This window comes from Chiloscyllium plagiosum, chromosome 22, assembly GCF_004010195.1.
Source record: "Chiloscyllium plagiosum isolate BGI_BamShark_2017 chromosome 22, ASM401019v2, whole genome shotgun sequence".
NCBI classification, from domain to species: Eukaryota; Metazoa; Chordata; class Chondrichthyes; order Orectolobiformes; family Hemiscylliidae; genus Chiloscyllium; species Chiloscyllium plagiosum.
The window spans coordinates 51,746,322-51,764,178 of NC_057731.1; the positions used below are offsets into that span (position 1 = coordinate 51,746,322).

General features: G+C 37.7%; 1 protein-coding gene across 2 annotated transcripts in view; it reads left to right on the plus strand.

Moving 5' to 3' along the window:
* arl3b (ADP ribosylation factor like GTPase 3b) overlaps positions 1-17,306 on the plus strand; it is a 24,116-nt gene extending 6,810 nt beyond the window's left edge. The window contains exons 2-7 of one of the 2 annotated variants that reach the window (XM_043713056.1): positions 1,485-1,628; positions 5,141-5,257; positions 8,575-8,625; positions 9,739-9,924; positions 11,195-11,248; positions 12,861-17,306. In XM_043713056.1, coding sequence (XP_043568991.1) covers positions 1,485-1,628; positions 5,141-5,257; positions 8,575-8,625; positions 9,739-9,924; positions 11,195-11,230 — 534 coding nt within the window. In that variant the 3' untranslated portion in view covers positions 11,231-11,248; positions 12,861-17,306. The remainder of the gene's footprint in view (positions 1-1,484; positions 1,629-5,140; positions 5,258-8,574; positions 8,626-9,738; positions 9,925-11,194; positions 11,249-12,860) is intronic. The other variant, XM_043713055.1, reaches the window with a different exon arrangement.
* The last annotated feature ends 551 nt before the right edge of the window (positions 17,307-17,857 follow it).

Sequence of the window (17,857 nt, forward strand, 5' to 3'; positions counted from 1 at the left end):
CCTGTTGTAATCTGAGGTAACCCTCTTCGCTGTCCACTACACCTGCAATTTTGGTGTCATCTGCAACTTACTAACTGTACCTCTTATACTCGCATCCAAATCATTTATGTAAATGACAAAAAGTAGAGGACCCACCACCGATCCTTGTGGCACTCCACTGGTCACAGGCCTCCAGTCTGAAAAACAACCCTCCACCACCAACCTCTATCTTCTACCTTTGAACCAATTCTGTATCCATATGGCTCATTCTTCCTGTATTCCATGAGATCTAACCTTGCTAATCAGTCTCCCATGGGGAACCTTGTCGAACGCCTTACTGAAGTCCATATAGATCTCATCTACTGCTCTGCCCTCATCAATATTCTTTGTTACTTCTTCAAAAAACTCAATCAAGTTTGTGAGACATGATTTCCCACGCACAAAGCCATGTTGACTATCCCTAATCAGTCCTTGCCTTTCCAAATACATGTACATCCTGTCCCTCAGGATTCCCTCCAACAACTTGCCCACCACTGAGGTCAGGCTCATTATAGTTCCCTGGCTTGTATTTACCGCCCTTCTTAAACCGTGTCCCCTTTTTGCCCTCCTGATTTCCCTCTTAAGTATACTCCTACTTCCTTTCTTCTCTTCTGAGGATTCACTCGATTTATCCTGTCTATACCTGACATATGCTTTCTTCTTTTTCTTAACCAAACCCTCAATTTCTTTAGTCATCCAGCATTCCCTGCACCTACCAACCTTCCCTTTCACCATGACAGGGAATATACTTCAGCCTAATCAGTTAAAAAGCTATTACTTCCAGATAAACCTGTTTGGACTATAACCTAGTGTTGTGTGATTTATAACTTCGTCCACCCCAGTTCAATACCAACACCTCCATATCAAGCCTAATCAGTGTCAGTTTATGCTCCACTCAAACTGCCTTCCAGGTTTCCTCTTCAAACTCTATCATTCATAATTCTCTATTCTCCCTTGTGATTGACTAGCTTTTACTGACCATTTCTATACTATTCATCTCAACTGCTCCCTGTAATTGTTCCACATTCTCACCACCCTTTATGTAATTAAGTTTAAATTTGTTGATAATGTATATCAGAAAATAGCAATACTGAACTTTAGCTGTAAAAACTTGACAATTTGAGTGGCAGGCAAGAGTGGGGAGATTAGGTATCTTTGGAAAAATGAGTTAGATTAGGAGACTCTGGAATTAGACTTAATTTTTAAGGGAAAGTGCAGCGACATTTGGCAGCTTAGTAATTAGCATAATTCCATCTCATGTTGGAGCATGCATGCATACATAGACACACTGTTATTTGGATAATTTTCCTACTAGCATTTGATAAATTTCACACTATACCAAGTTTTAAAATCAAGAATCTTGTTTATATTCTTCTCAACACCTAGATTTGTAGGTCACTATGTAAAACCTAGAAAGCTGTTTTTTCTTTTATGTGTGGCTAAAGATGATTTTTTCTTCTTCTTAGGGTCTCCTCTCAATCTTGCGTAAGTTGAAGAGCGCTCCTGATCAGGAGGTTAGAATTCTCCTTTTGGGTTTGGACAATGCAGGGAAAACGACATTACTTAAACAGCTAGCTTCGGAAGACATCAGTCACATCACACCCACGCAGGTAATGTTTGTCATAAGTGGTAATTTCAAGGCTTTTTTTAAATTGTAAGTAGTTCTGTGTATTTGCATGTTGCGATGGGTTAGACTCTGATTTTCATCTGAGACTGGAGTTAAATTTCAGGTCAAACTGATGAGAAGAAAATCCCATCTGTCTGCTAGGTGGAAGGGTCATATGTGTAATCAGTTTTGGCTACCTCGATCAATTTCTGCAGGAATAGGTTTAAAGCAGGAAATTACCATTCTACCACTGAATTAGGGGCAATCTCACTAGGGAGGCCATGGATGGCAGGTGTTGAAATTAATAATTGAATCTGAGAAAATGCCTAAATGGTCTAGGCATATACAGAATATAGAGAGTTTTAGTTGAGATCTAACCATGTTTACTCATCCTTAGGAAAATATTGTTTTCCTTAGCCTTAATGTATGTAATATCTTTTAGAAAGATATCAAGATATGTAATTTGAAGGTAATGTATCTGTCGTGTAAATGCAGCTTTAAGTGCTACTGACCTCTATACAGTACTTAAATATTCAAAAGTATGTGACACCTTTGTGGTCAAGAAAAAGACACCTGAGGCTGCAGAAATTCATGGATTCGGTTTGCTTCTGCAGTTTTCCCATATGATATGTTTATGATGTTGGCTGTGCCTGGAAGCACCAGAACAATTATCCTCTGAGCATCATTAGATAATGGTTAATGTTTCCTCTAGGCTGCACATACTTATCAGCGTTACTGGAAGCCATTCTGCATATGGACCTCAGAGGTCTGAGCAGTGGGGGAAAAAATATCGCAAGGAATGTTGACAAAGGTGTCTGCATGGTTGATTAATTTGTCCTGGATTGACTGCCATTTATCTTGACTGTTTCTGCTTGTCAATTCTGAGATGAAATTTTAATATTAAAGTTGGTGTTGCACAGTATTTCAATTAAGGTGCTGTCTCATTTGAATAAAGAGAAATGCATATTCCCTTGCTCACCCCTTTGCCTTGTACCCTGTCCACACTGCTTCTGCTGGGCAATATTGCTGTTTCATATTAGATACCATTTAAGAAGCTGAAAATAATTGGTCCTCCCACCAACAGATGACTGACACTGTTGAGTTGTGATTTACTCCATGGATCCCATTGATATTTGTAGGTGTACTCAAAATACTTTTTTTTTCATCTGTAGTTGAAGCAGCAAGCCTGGCTGACTATTGTGTTGTTTTTGAAAGCGGTTAGTAACCACTCAGATTATTTAAAGGATATGACTAGCAATTAAAACCAGTGTTTTACACTCAATGACTTAGTTAGATTTGGAGATCTGATTATTTTAGAAGCTTACAATTTAAATTTTTTTTTAAACCAAACCTCCATTTTATTTTAATTCAGTTGCACATAAAGCCACAAGTTGTCTTTAAGCCAAATACTACATCATGTCAACTGCATGTGATAAACATTTCTTTTGCAAATCCTATCGTAATTCTAAGATGTGCATCCATACTGTGGTTGTTTTTGTAAAATGGGGTGGATCCTATATGGTTCTCAGAAATGAAGGATGCTTTCACAGACCTTACAGTGCTATTCCTTAAATGTGTTTGCTGTGGTGCACTCTAGAAGCATATCATGGGAGAAAATAAATGAATAGTTCTTCCTTTAAGTGATGGATTGCTCAATTTTTTTTCTCATTGTGATCATTTAAATGCTTACCTTTAAGCCTTTGGGTTTTGTTTACAGTTGTGTGATACCAAACCTGTTTGGGTTTTACTCACTTTTGTTTTACTTTGGCGCCATTTGACCTTTTGCTGTATTCCTAGTACCCACAAGTTCACCAGGACACACTTTCCTTTCCCCATCTTCCGGCAGTTCAAATTGGTCATCCTCTCCCCTTCCATTCTTGTTCAAGCCCTTTATGTTACAGCTGTTCCCCAATTCTGTTGGCAAATTCTTATCTTGGTCGAGCTGGCCCTCCTAAGCACTGCCATCACATGCTGCTGCTTCAAGTGAATCAATGCACATTGCCTGATGTAGGAAGTCCTGTCACAGTGTGCAGCAATGGAAGAGTAGGAACAACATGTACTGGAATTAACAGCAGTGATAAGGAGAGTGTGGATGCATGTTGAGGGTAGGACCACGTAGCCTCTTCACAGGCTGAATCTAGAACATGGGTTGTAATTTGGAAAGCCCTTTTTAGTAGGTTCCCAATAGTGGCTGAATTTGTACATTTTCATATTGTATATTCTTATCAATTAATATGCATTCTGGTAATCAGTTTTGCAATTTTAAAATGCAACATGCCTATAATCTGTGTAGCAATTATTCCACTATTGAAGATGGTGGAAAGATTGGTATGTTTTAAATACGAACATTGTACTGGGACTCTGTGGTGTAATGAAAATTGTTTGCAAGCCAATTGGGGGAATATCCTTTAGTCATTGTATTAGGTGGATAATTACCTAGCCCTTCACTACAACAATGATTAACTTACAACCTCAGATGAATTATGCATTGTATTCAACTCCCTTAATCCTACAGAAGCCATACAAAATGACCTAATTTAAGGTGGACAACCTGTTTATGCCCTAAATTTCTGAGTAAGTAATGCCCCTCATAATTTGTATTATTCCCAACTATTTACTGCAGAGATTAGAATAAGGAGAATGTATGTAGAATAATGGAATCAGTTTATGTTGTAATAAGATGTGTTCAACTTTGAGTAGGTTATGATTTATTCTCCAAATAGAATGTTGAACCTCTTCACTCTGTCTATGCTAAATCTTTAGAAAGATATTAAATATTATTTAAATATAAATTTTACATTGGTTGACAAGTTTGAGGATTTCCGCTCATATTACTGAATGCCTGAGTTGACAGCTCTTGATTATGACAGGATTGGGATGGAATGTAAAAATGTTGTCTAAAAGAACATCAGTAAAGTTACTAGTGATTTTTAAGCTCTGATATGATTTTTAAAATAAATAATGAATACTGAATGTTTCTTTCAAAAGCTGATGTTTTAATTGAATGTATTCTTCTATTATTTCCATCCCCTAACGCCATTCTCCTGTATCCATTCTTCTTCCTATTTATGGCTGAAATTCTTATCCAGATCGATGCACATGTCAGTTCATATTCTCTGCTAACCTCCCATCTTCCACCTCCTTAAACTTTAGATAACCTAAAACTCTCTAGTCAGTATCTTGTTTTACATCATATCCTTTTTTTTACCCCATTTATTGACTCCAGCACACCTAATGCTGTAAATTTTAACTGCTTGTCTGCTATTTAAATTCCTCTGTAATCATGTTCTGTCCTACATCCAATATCTTTCGGTGCTACAATTTCTCTCACTCTGGCCTTTAGAGCACTTTCTCTTTTTTGAGGTGGTTTGAATTTCAACAAAAATGCTAACTTAGCTTTGTAATGATGACTGCAGTTACTACTCGACTGTTGATTTATTTGTAATTAATTTAGATTCATTGTAAACTTGCACTGGCGCCAACTCCATAAAATAAACTCATTTCTTATCTTCCCAGGGATTTAATATTAAAAGTGTGCAATCTCAAGGTTTCAAATTAAATGTGTGGGATATTGGAGGACAGAGAAAGATAAGGCCGTATTGGAGAAACTACTTTGAAAATACTGATGTGCTTGTGAGTATTTGCATGTTTACTCATATTCTCTTCTATATTCAACCTTATTGTCTGTTGACTTTTACCACAATTGGGAAACTGGTTCACTCTGTCATTAAAATTCCTCTTTTAATGTAAACAAAATGTAACCAACAAGATTTGATAGAATTTTAATTTGTTAGTATCAAATGTTGTTGGCTTATCATTAATGCAGAGGATAGATTGGTCATGTCGTTGTTCCCTAGCTTCAAGTACAGCAATTGGTAGCCCACAAACCCACCAACACACTAAAACAGCAGCTAATGAACTTGATGGACCCTATATAGACAATAAGCAAAACTAATGTCATTTACAAAATTCCTGAAGAAGGGCTTATGCCTGAAACGCCGATTCTCCTGCTCTTTGGATGCTGCCTGACTTGCTGCGCTTTTCCAGCAACACATTTTTCAGTCATTTACAAAATACCTTGCAAGAACTGTAACAAACACTACACTGGACAAACAGGCAGAAAACTAGCCACCAGGATACATGAACATCAACCAGCCACAAAACAACATGACCCACTCTCTCTAGTATCCTTACATACAGATAAGTATGGACACCACTTCGACTGGGACAACACATTCATCCTAGGACAAGCCAAACAGAGACACGCACGAGAATTCCTAGAAGCATGGCATTCCAACCAGAACTCTATCAACAAACACATTGACTTGGATCCCATTTACCACCCCCTGAGAAAAATAACAGGAAATGGCATCACCACAGGAAATGACATCGCCAACCGTAGGAAACTGAAGCATATAAGTAGAAAGTGGGCTACATCACCAGTGCTTCATTCGGAGGCTCATTGAAGATATTATCTCGTATGGTGATGAAACGTCTGAACACTAACCTTCTGGCTCAGCAAACAAGCCTAAATCCACAGCACCTGAGCTTGTAATTTTTGAAAAAAAAAAGGAACTGTTTACAGTGCTTCTCTCTGTAACCCTAAGTCTCAGCATGAGCTGTGGAGCCAATAGGCTGGAGTAATTTTAGGTAAAGAGCGATAAGTTTGATTTGCACGGTCATAAATCGGGATGTCTCAATCTCTATTTGTGGAAAATGGTAAAGCCAAGTTCTTGCTTCGTAGTAACATACAGGCAGAAGAGATTGCCTGTATGCCCATTAAATCTGCCCTGACCTATGAGAAATATCTGACCATTTAAATGGCATTGTTAGTCAACCCACAGTAGGTGGACTGCAGTGGTTCAAGAAGGCAACTCACCACCACCTTCTCAAGGGCAACTAGGGACGGGCAATAAATGCTGGCCGGCTAGCAATTCCCACCTCCCACAAAATTACTTTTAAAAGTGTAAATAACCTAACCCCATTTACCAGCACAAACTTAAATGTTTCATCCCAGACAGCATCCTGGTGAACCCCCTCGTGCCATTGCATCTTTCTTATAACGTGGCGACCAGAACTGCACACAGTATGCTAGCTGTGGTCCCACCAAAGTTCTACACACCTCCAGCATGACTTCCCTGCTTTCGTAATCTATGCCTTGATTGATAAAGGCAGGTGTTCCATCGCCACCCTACTAACATGCCCTTCTCTCTTCACAGATCTGTTAGAAGGACTTGAAAGGCAATTCTTAAATTAATTTTTTTTAAAATGTTTGCAGATTTGTTTCTTTTGTCTGTTCTAAATGTATAACTTGATGTTTGTAAGGTAATTGCAAACCATTTTACTGTAACATTGATTCATTGATCCTTGGCTGCATTTTCAGTGTAACTGCTATTGATGCTAGCTTTGCCAGACCCTAGTTTTTGAGTTAGAATAACCACAACATTAGCTGCCAGATTAAAACAACCTGAATAATTCTTTAAAAACCATGGTGCTATCTAATGATTTCTTTTAGAAAAGGGCAAAGTGTGAAAGTTGCCTTTACAGACTTCCTGTGTCCAACTCAATTTTTGAGGTCAGTCTAATTTCCCACCAAGTATATTGACACCCTTCTGTATTTTTAACTGGTTCATCGGCGAAGTATGGATTCAGCTGAAAGATATATAATACTACACATGATCAGCTCTAACTTACTTGTGTACAACAGTTGAGAACTAAATGGGTCATGGCTGGTATGTCATTTTTATCCAAATTAGTCCTGTTGTTTATTGCTCAGATGACTGATCTATAGCTAGAATGACATGTCAGGGGATGTGTTAAGGCCAGAATGCAACTTTATTCATAAACTATTGGTTATTATCATGTAAAGCTAGCAGGTTTAGTTTTCCGGTTGGATATGATCAAACGAGTCTAAGAGCTTTCTTTCGTCAAACTCATTTTGCAGCTTAAAACACCTAAGACATTCAAGTTAATGCATTTAGCATTGCTCACCAATGATATGTATCAACGTATTAGAATAGGAGAGTATCCCAGTTTCAAAGATATATATGTTCTTGTTCTGGAATTAGGAAAGTGTAAAGATCAGTTAGCCTGGAGCAATCTCAATACTTCTGCTGTATTAGGTAGTAGCATTACCTGAGTTAGCACACAATATATTGTTCATTCACCCCAAAACCAGAGGAATCTTTATGCCCCCCTTATATGGTGGGCAGTAAAAGCTAGTGGCACCCATATCCAAAGTCATACTGCATTATACAGTATAAAATTGGATTTTTCCACACACATTGCATGTAGAACTGACTCTAATATAAACTTCATATGTTTTCAAAATCTCTAACCTCAAAAATACTGACAATAGAGCAAATAAAATTAGCTCAGTATTGACAGAAGCATGTGAAACATTAACCTTCCATTCTTACCACGAGTACCTGACTTGCTCGCTGTTTGCAACATTTTCATTTTTGATTCAGATTCGCAGCACCTGCAGTGTTTTTTTGCAGGATAAAACTATACTGCTTTGTTCAAACAAAAAGCCAAAAAACTGCGGGTGCTGGAAGTTGGAAACAAAAACAGAAGTTGCTGGAAAAGCTCCGTTGATCTGGCAGCATCTGTGAAGAGAAACATCTGTGAACATTCCTGGTCTTGTGACCCTTTTTTGGGACTGCTTTGTTCCTATTCTTTATGATGTGGAAATATTTACATGGGATTATTATTGTTAGGAAGCTAACAATATGTTGTAAATATCTTGCTCGGTTTTCATTGCTGTTATTGTGATCAAGGAAAGAATTATCCCTGTTCTAAAGTGGGTAATAAAACATTTAGTTTCTGCCTGTTTGTAAGCCATTTTAAGTAGCTGCATTTTTCTTTAAGTTGTAAAATTCAAGGATTTTTCTTACTGTTTTTGCAATGTACCTTCTCTGACTTTTAAACCAATTGCAATTTTCTTCCAGATCTACGTCATTGACAGTGCAGACCGAAAAAGATTTGAAGAAACGGGGCAGGTGAGTAGCATTATTTTTCCTCCTGAAATTTTATATGCACAGCTTTATCAATCCATGATATGGTACAGCATGACTCTGCAGTGCTCCATTCATTTTACTCTATCAGCATAACAAAGTACATAGTAAGTAAAAATGAAAGTGGGTACAATAATTAGGGAGTAAGAAATGGTTCTTTTTTTGTTATTGATATGCATTTGTATTTTTTCCAGCTGTGAGTGAGTTCTGACATACGTATTGCGAAATGTACTTTTTTTAAACCACCTGCACATTAACTAATCAATTTATCACTTTTCCCAACATTTCTTCCTTTGGCTTGAAATTGATTTACGCCTGATTCTAAATTAGTGAAGCTCAATGGGTGAAGATTATAGAAAGAGTACAATAAATTCAAGGTTGAGTCTTTAGTTGACTTTTTAGTGATATAATGAGGAGACAGCATATTTAGAACTCTTTTAAAAAAAAAACTAAAGGAAAATCTTCAGGAGATAAGAGGTCACATACAGCATTGGAGGCTAAAAATTCAACTGTTCCTTACGTATATTTAAAATATTAAATGACCCAACTAAGAAGATAATTGCTGTTTCAATTTATCATTATTTTCCTTGGATAAGAAAATAAAGATATTTGTAAATTTACCTTGCTTTGTAAATTGAGGCATTCTTGACAATAATGTGCAGTGAAGTCATCCAGGATAAATATGCACCTAAAGTAATGAGGTGATGTGTATGAGAGAAAACAAGCATGAAGGCAAACCAAGCAACTCATTTTTATCTCTGAATTCACTTTTGAAATTGGGTGCTCATTTGCATAGGATTCTTACACTTTAAAATGCTAGTTATGGTCCTGATACTGTACAGTGTTGTAGGGATAACAAGATTCAATTGGTGCATTTACTAAATAATTGTCAGAAAACCCCATCTGCTTCACTAATGTCCTTTTAGGGAAGGAAATCTGTTATCCTTACCTAGTCTGGCCTTCATGTGATTCCAAACCCACAGCAAATGGGTTTAACATCTGGGCAATCATGAATGGGTAATAAATGCCAGCCTGGCTAGAGGTGCCTATATCCTGTGAATGAATAAAAAGAACGTTTTTATTTGAATATGTTTTCAGGAACTTGCTGAGCTTCTGGATGAAGAGAAGCTGAGTGGTGTTCCCGTTCTCGTATTTGCCAACAAACAGGACTTGCTTACAGCTGCCCCAGCATCTGAGATAGCTGAGGGATTGAATCTGCACACAATTCGTGACCGTGTTTGGCAAATCCAGTCTTGCTCTGCACTGACAGGAGAAGGTGTACAGGTATGCTGCTGCAATTCCTTTCTTTTATATCCAGAAAGTATGCAATAATTATGGTGTACATTGTGTATTGTCATCCTTCATAGATTACAATAACAGGGGTGTGACAATTTCTTGAAAATACTAAGCATGGCTTGGGAGCAGAATATTGAACTGTGTTGTCCCAGAGACTCCCAGATTATTTCTACCTGCAGAATATTAATCCCAAAGAATGGCAAACTATTAATCAAATTTTAGTTTATTTTCTGGAAATCTCCAGTTAACATAGAAACTAGGAGCAGGAGTAGACAATTCAGCCTTTGAGCCTGCTTCGTTGTTCATTGTGATCATAGCTCATCCTCAGTCTCAATATCATATTCCCGCTCTCTCCAAACCCTGTTCATGCCTTTAAAATCTTTTTTAAAAATCTATCTTTCTTGAATATATTTAGTAATCACACAACACCAGGTTATGACTTAACAGGTTTACCATATATACTCGAGCAATATTTGATCTCATGTAAATGTCAACCCCATATTATTGGCCAAAAGATCTGAAATTTTCCATATATCTTGTGTAAAATTTGACCCTAGTTCTTCAAAGAAAACAGTTCAAAATTAATGGGTCAGTGTGCCAACTCCAGCTTTCCAGTCTGTTGGTTGTCCTACTCCACTCCAGGTCTTCCACTTTACTGGCTGTCACACTGTGCTCTAGGTTTTCAGAATTACTGTTCTTCTTTTGTTTAGAAATCAATTGGGTTTCTAATGATACGGTATGAATTTTGATTGGCGTGCATTTTAGCTCCTCAAAAGTGGTATCCATGTAATAGTCGACTCCATAAATTTAACCTTAAACAGTAGTCAAAGAAATTAAACTATAACTCAAGTATATATGGTATTTGAATTAACAAGCTTTCATAGTATAGCCCCTTCATCAGGCAATGTGAAAGGGAAACACACAAAATTTATGGACAGCGAGATTAAAAGATCAAATGGTGCAAGTACAGTGTCAAATCATAAGTCTCTGCAAGTGACCAAGAGTGTTATGGTGTAAGTAAAGTGGCAATAGCTGTGTAACAATTGAAAGGATGACCTATAATCCAATTAAATGAGTCAGAGTGAAAAGTGCAGAAAATTTAAAAATAAGGTGTTGCCGGAGACAAACCAAATGACTGGAATAACACTGAACAGAAACAAGCTACTGAAAAAGCTCAGCAGGTCTGGCAGCTTCTGTGAAGAAGAATCAGAGGAAGGGTCACTGGACCCAAAAGACTAACTCTGATTTCTCTTCACAGATGCTGCCAGACCCGCGGAGCTCCCCCACCCCATGATGATGTCAAACCAGGACAGTAAGGAAGATTTTACAAATATAAAAGTGTTTTGGGGTCACATGTAGTGTGACATGAACCCAAGATGACAGTTGAGGCCATCTTCCATGGGTACGGAACTTGGCTATCAGTTTCTGCTTGGTGATTCTACGTTGTTACGAGACTCAAAGGCCACCTTGGAGGATGCTTACTGAAGATTGGGAGCTGAATGTCCTAGACTGCTGAAGTGTTCCCTTCTGGGAGGGAATATTCCTGTTTTTCGATTGTTTCACGGTGTCCATTCATCCGTTGTCGTAGCGTCTACATGGTCTTGCCAATATACAGTGCTTCGGGATATCCTTGCCTGAAGCGTATGAGATGGACGACATTGGCCCAGTCACATGAAAACCTACTGTGTATTTGGTGGCTAGTGCTTCCAAATACAGCAGGGCGGCATGGTGGCTCAGTGGTTAGCACTGCTGCCTCACAGCACTAAGGTCCCAAGTTCGATTCCAGCCTCGGGTGACTGCCTGTGTGGAGTTTGCACGTTCTCCCCGTGTCTGCGTGGGTTTCCTCTGGGTGCTCCGGTTTCCTCTCACACTCCAAAGATGTGCAGGTCAGGTGGATTGGCCAAGCTAAATTGTCCATAGTGTTAGGTGCATTAGTCAAAGGGAAATAGATCTGGGTGGGTTACTCTTTGGAGGGTCGGTGTGGATTGGTTGGTCCGATCACACAAATCACCAGCCTGTTGATCTGTTTTGTAGCTTCTGTGGCTTGTTCATCTAAGCTTCAGATCAGTGGTGACCACAGGATGTTCACGATAAGGGAGTCAGCAGTGTTAATGTCAATGTTGTCAAGTTAGACATTTTCTGCTATGAGATGGTTATTGCCTACTGCAAATGTTATTTCCCACTTGGCAGCAAAATCTTGCTGCTTGTGGACGAAGTCTGTATCATTATCTGAGAAATTGTAAGTGGGAATGAAAACGCAACTGAACCATCAGGAAACCTCCCCACTTCTGATCATCTTATAAAGGAAATATCATTAATGAAGCTGAAGGTGGTTGGATGTAGGACTCTGAACTCATTGAGAGCTCAGCGTAAACAAAGACTTTTCTCTCTCTAACCATTTCTACTCTTTGCCACAAATCCACCTCTTAATTATTCACGATGTTATTAGGTTAGAAGAATCTTTTTTTTTCACCTTCACAGAATTCCTAGACCATGCAGGTGAATTATTTGGATGTGTCTCACACACCAGAAGCTTAATTTCATAGGATATTGCTGTCATTAAAGGTAGATCAAGTTGCTATTACCCAACTTTCATTCTAGTCCTAATGGATTGTCTGGAATTCCTATGCCATTGCCCAAGTGCTGCGAGAAATCTCCGTCTGGAATAAAGATTTCCTGAATCTTCCATTCAGTACCTTCAAGATCCCCACTTGGGCTGCACAAAGCTATTGTGGTCCACTGGGGTGATGTGTTTCAAGATAGGGGAGCTCCAAGACTTCTCATTTGTTCACCCTTTATTCAAAATGCTGAGTGAGTACCCAAGTGGGTTTGTCAGCAATACCTGTTCAGGAAATTGAATTTTGGTTTAGCACTCACCTACACTTGCTAAAAGGCACTGAATCCTGCTGTGTAATATTTTTCAGGATGGAATGAACTGGGTCTGCAAAAATGTCCATGCAAAGAAGAAATGAAACTGCTACTAAGCGCAAAGAGGGGAACCAAAAGAGACCATTCCTAGCTTGATGACACTAATCGTCCTGACCAAAACCTTCACTACCATTCACAGTTTTAGCTATGTACCAAGAAGAAATCTGGAAGTCCTATAGCTCCGATACACTACCTGAATTTCCATAGCGCTTTTTATAAATACTGTATCTGTTCTGTGAATGTTGCTACAATACATCAGTCTGTGCATCTTTTGTACAATCCTTCAGATGGTGGTGTGCTAAAAATTTCATGGACTGATGTGCAATAATAACTTATGGAACATGCCTTTTTTTTTTGCTGCAAGGTTTAAAATAAATTATAATTATCACAGTCGGGTACATGTTTTGATCATCAAGATGCGTTTTATATAGGAAACACTAATCCCTTCCTTTTGTGGTTTGAAAGAATCTCTTCTATTTAAAATTGTTCTGGTTTGTGTGCCCCTTTGCAGAGAACTGTATCCAGTTTAGTGTGTACCAATAAATATATATTTTCTTAATTGAACTGGAATGAATTGTACAAAGGGAATGATTTGATTTTCCTTTCTACTCCTAATGGTTGTGCATAGTCCTGGAGCATCATTACTCCAAACTGTTGACGCTGCCACTAGCTCAAAACTATGGAGGCACAGGATAACTGGGAGTGGGTAGATACAATTCAGGCTAATTTTGCAGGTGCTTGCAAATAAACTCAACCCAAAAATGTAGCAGTGCAATTTCTCAAAAGATGTATTACGAAACATGCCAGCCCAAGGTCGTAGGAAAGTGTTTGGATCAGATGAGATGCCTCAGTTATCACTTTCTTGATCTACAGATTTCACTTGTAGAATTCATCTGACGTGGACTCAAAACTTCTGGGTTGAAACGCAGCAGAATATCGGCTGGCCCGACTTGGATTGTTAGCAGGGAGGCTTAGCAGAATTGAATTTCTGGGTCTCATTAATTGCCAACTTTGCAAAACAAGATTGGGTAGTTGCAAGAAACAATTGCGTAGCGGTTAAATTCAGGTAGTGGGTCCACAATTACGATTGGTATTTCAGGAGGGCAAATCCTGATCTTGAGGGTTTCTCAAGGTTTCCACGAGGGCAGAGTAACTTAAATTTAACCCTTGTATTTCAATCCCTGACCATACTGTGATTACTTTGTTAGTGAAATTATCTATGTTTGACCGATTCCTTAACTATTTATTTGCTATAATTCTGATCAGATCTTTGAACGATTTTCAGTGTGAATGGCCATTGTCCTACATGATTTCAATAAGAGGGAGCCACCTTTTTAAATGTAGGTTTTAGTAACTAACTAGCTTACTTGAATCATTAAATATTGTTGGACCTTGTAAATGGCAGTGGTTGAGGGTGCAAAGGTGTTTTACATCAGAGTAAAACTCAAGGGACCCTTTCAGCTACACAAGTCTTTGCACGCAACAATGGCCTGACTGCAATTCAGGCCTTACGTTATTGTTGATATTGGTACACCAGTATCTTTATTCTTGAGGGGAAGTGGCAAATCTCTAATTTAAGTTGGATTGAATAAAATATACGGTCAATTTGCAGCAGTTACCAAATGCATGGGATTGCTACAACTTCTAAAATTGTGTTTGGATCTTCATGACAATTTGTAGCTTTGCTTGCTTCCCACTCTTCCAGTTGGCAAGGATATCCTTTGTCACGAAATGCTAAATAACACTACTGTATATTCACAAAACCTCTTAATTACAGTGAAGGCAGACATCCGAAAAAAAACTGTATTGAGCTGTACAGCACTAGCTAAGAAACAATCTATAAAATGGTTCCTAGTTTGTCATAACCTATTGAAGCACTCACCAAACATTTTGTGGCATTGTCGTGCAGATGTGTTTTGACTTAAGTATATTTCTACAGAAATGTTGTTCCTGTGAAGGAACCCAGACTGGCGCACAATCCCCTAGATTTTCTGCCTAATAAAATTGTGTAATGTTGAAATCTGAGAGTGTCCAAGCTTTAACTATGGAGAAAACAGGCAGTTGATATAGAGAACTCCAGAGTCTGCAGCTGATACAGCAAGCATGGTGGACTCAATTTATTTTCAGTCTTGAATAGGTGATCAAACGTATTAAACGGTTACATATGTATGTGTGAGAGACAGTAGTGGCACCTAGACCCAAATCTTATAGCAGACCAAACTGAGCTTTAACTTGGTCTTTGTTTTTTCAGTATTATAACATTATTCCTATTTAAGTAATAACATAAATAGTAGATGAAAAATAAACAGCAATGATTTCCTTTATGAAGTAAAGTAGATTTCACTTTGTTTGATCCCTCTTTAGCCATGTTACTCATGATAGTGCTTTACATGTCTCTAGTGTGTTTTTTTGCCCTAGTCTTTACTGTTTATAAAGCTAAAGTGCTCTCCTTAACTCAACAGTTTTGGTCTTGCTTTTTAATTATGTCTTATTCTTCATTACCATTCACCACCTGTGAATATTTTATGCACAATGCATCAAGATTTTCTTTGTTATTCATTGCGCAGTTGCTTCTCATAAATGTTTAAAGTTTGGATAAAATCATTCTATCTTGCATCCCATTGACTAGGTTTTTTCATTACTTTGTGAGGTATTTAATTTATGTACAAGTAAGTGATTTATTAGTGCCCATTTTAACCAAACTGTTTGGTAGTAAAGATGTAGTAAAGATTATTCAAAGGTTCCGGACCACTGCAGATGCTTGTTAATGGCCTCTGCTGGCTGGTTAAGAGTCATGGTTCTCAAAATATCCCAATAACTATCCATGTGCCTGACATGTTAGGCTGAATTCTGGTGACAGTAGTTTGCTGACAAGCTCATTTGGTTTTTAAAGTTTGAGGGCTAGTATCTCAGTACTGTTATTAAGTATATCAATCACGCAAGTTTACTCTATTGCCAGCAATAACAGGTTGCAACCATCGATATCTGAGCTGTTTGGATGAAGATTTAATCTATAAATGTTGGAAATCAGAGAACAAAAAACTGGAAATTAACAACTGGCCAGTCAACAACAAAGTCAAACAAAAAGGTTGCTTATAGTTGGGATATTTTTAAAAAAAATTTATCAACTGCATGGTTGTATAATATTTAAATTTTTTTTGAACCAGTAACACTAATCCATGACTGATAGTTGTCCACAAACACCTCACTTGTAAATTCACATGGTTCCATGAAGGACAGATTTCCATTTTTGTCAATGCTTGTGTGATCTTGAAGTCCTTTGAGTTTGTAAAGTAAGCCATCAACCAATAAGTGAGGACACAATTTACTCACATTGTCTGAAAATAGTAATTAGGTTTGTTAAACATCTATTACATCTTGCAGAAATATAAATCAAACTCTTCACATAAGGGCTTCACTGATTTTTGTAGCCAGATAATGTGATCTGAATGGGTTAGCTTATTCTAAGGGGACATTGGATTGCTCTGGTCTGATCAGTATCTGTTCCAGTAGCCTGTTAGTTAAGGTCCTGATACAGTGCAATGATTGTTCTTTAAGGATGCTGATCAAAACTAAAGTACTGATAGAAAATGAAATACACTCTCAATTTGGAGAAGAAAAGAAGCCTTTGATTTCTTAATTGTTTAGATCAACTTTAATTCGGTGGCTTCCTAATTGCAGACAGCCCAGACAGTCATGTGGCAATAGCCAGTCTATTGGTTTCAGATTTCAAACTGGCTAAATGCTTCTTTTCTGCCCTGTTACTTATTTGAATTCTTATCGTTAATCCCTTCTGGCAGGTAACATGCACTTCATTGGGTTAGATAGTTGTAGACCTCCTCTGATTTTGTTATAAATTCAATATCACTGTTGTAATCTTTTACCTCTTAAGGTTAACCATCTAATTTACACTTGTAGATGTTGTCGCGTTCGTTTTGAAAAGATGCCTGAACAGGAACAGATGGGGTGAAGGGAAGTTTAAGGGTTAAAATTTCAAAAGGGATAATATAACATTTAATTTTGTGTATTGCTCAATGTATTGAATAATATTGTATTTCAATCTTGTTTAAATACAGTATCACATTCCAGTGTAACTTGGATAGAATGGGTTTTTATCAAGAAGTTCCTTCCCATTTCCTATGACATTACTTTTTAAAATATACGCTTGATAGTTAAGTCCTTGAGTGCATGTGTTGGTAAAGTGTAAATGATCGTGAACCTTTAATATGCAGTCATCTTGCATTCTTTATTTGGATGTAGATATTCTGTCTGTGGTTATTAAGTTCATTGTTATGGTGTTATCAGCTGTTTTCAGCTTTTATATTTTTTCATTAGTCGAGAAGTAAATAAAGATACTGGTATTTTGTCATAGTCCATACTGTACACAATGTAATTCAAATGCAAAATGTCTTGTTCATGGAATAAAGACTATTTAATAGAAATTAAGGGAAATTGAATGGGCTTATTTTCCCATCTCCTTTCACCTTTTATCAAGAAATAGGTGAAGTGCTAAAGTACATATGCAGTTCACCACCATTGTTGAAAATAATTGCTCAAAGTGGTTGAAAATAAACTTTTCTTGTCTAGAATAACCTTCTCAGAAACAGGAGCTGTATTTAGCTCCTTTGGGATGAGCTACCAAACTTGTATTTATACAGAACTTTATAACATCCCAAGGCTTTTCATAGGAGCGTTCTATAATGTATGACACTAAGCCACATGAGATTTTAAAGCAGATTACTATAAGCTTGATCAAAATGATAGGCTTTAATAGCTGTTATAAAGGAAAGAAGAGGTAGAAGGGTTTACAAGGGGAATTTCTAGAGTTTTAAGAGATTGAAGTGAAACGTCATTGATAGAAATTGTGACTTGGCTTCTTGGAGGCGACTAGGAATGTTGAAATGGATGGTTTTTTAAGAAAAGATATGCGTGGTTAAGCCTTGTCGTTGGGAGTATATGCATCACATTTGATACACTTACTACTGCAGTGTAC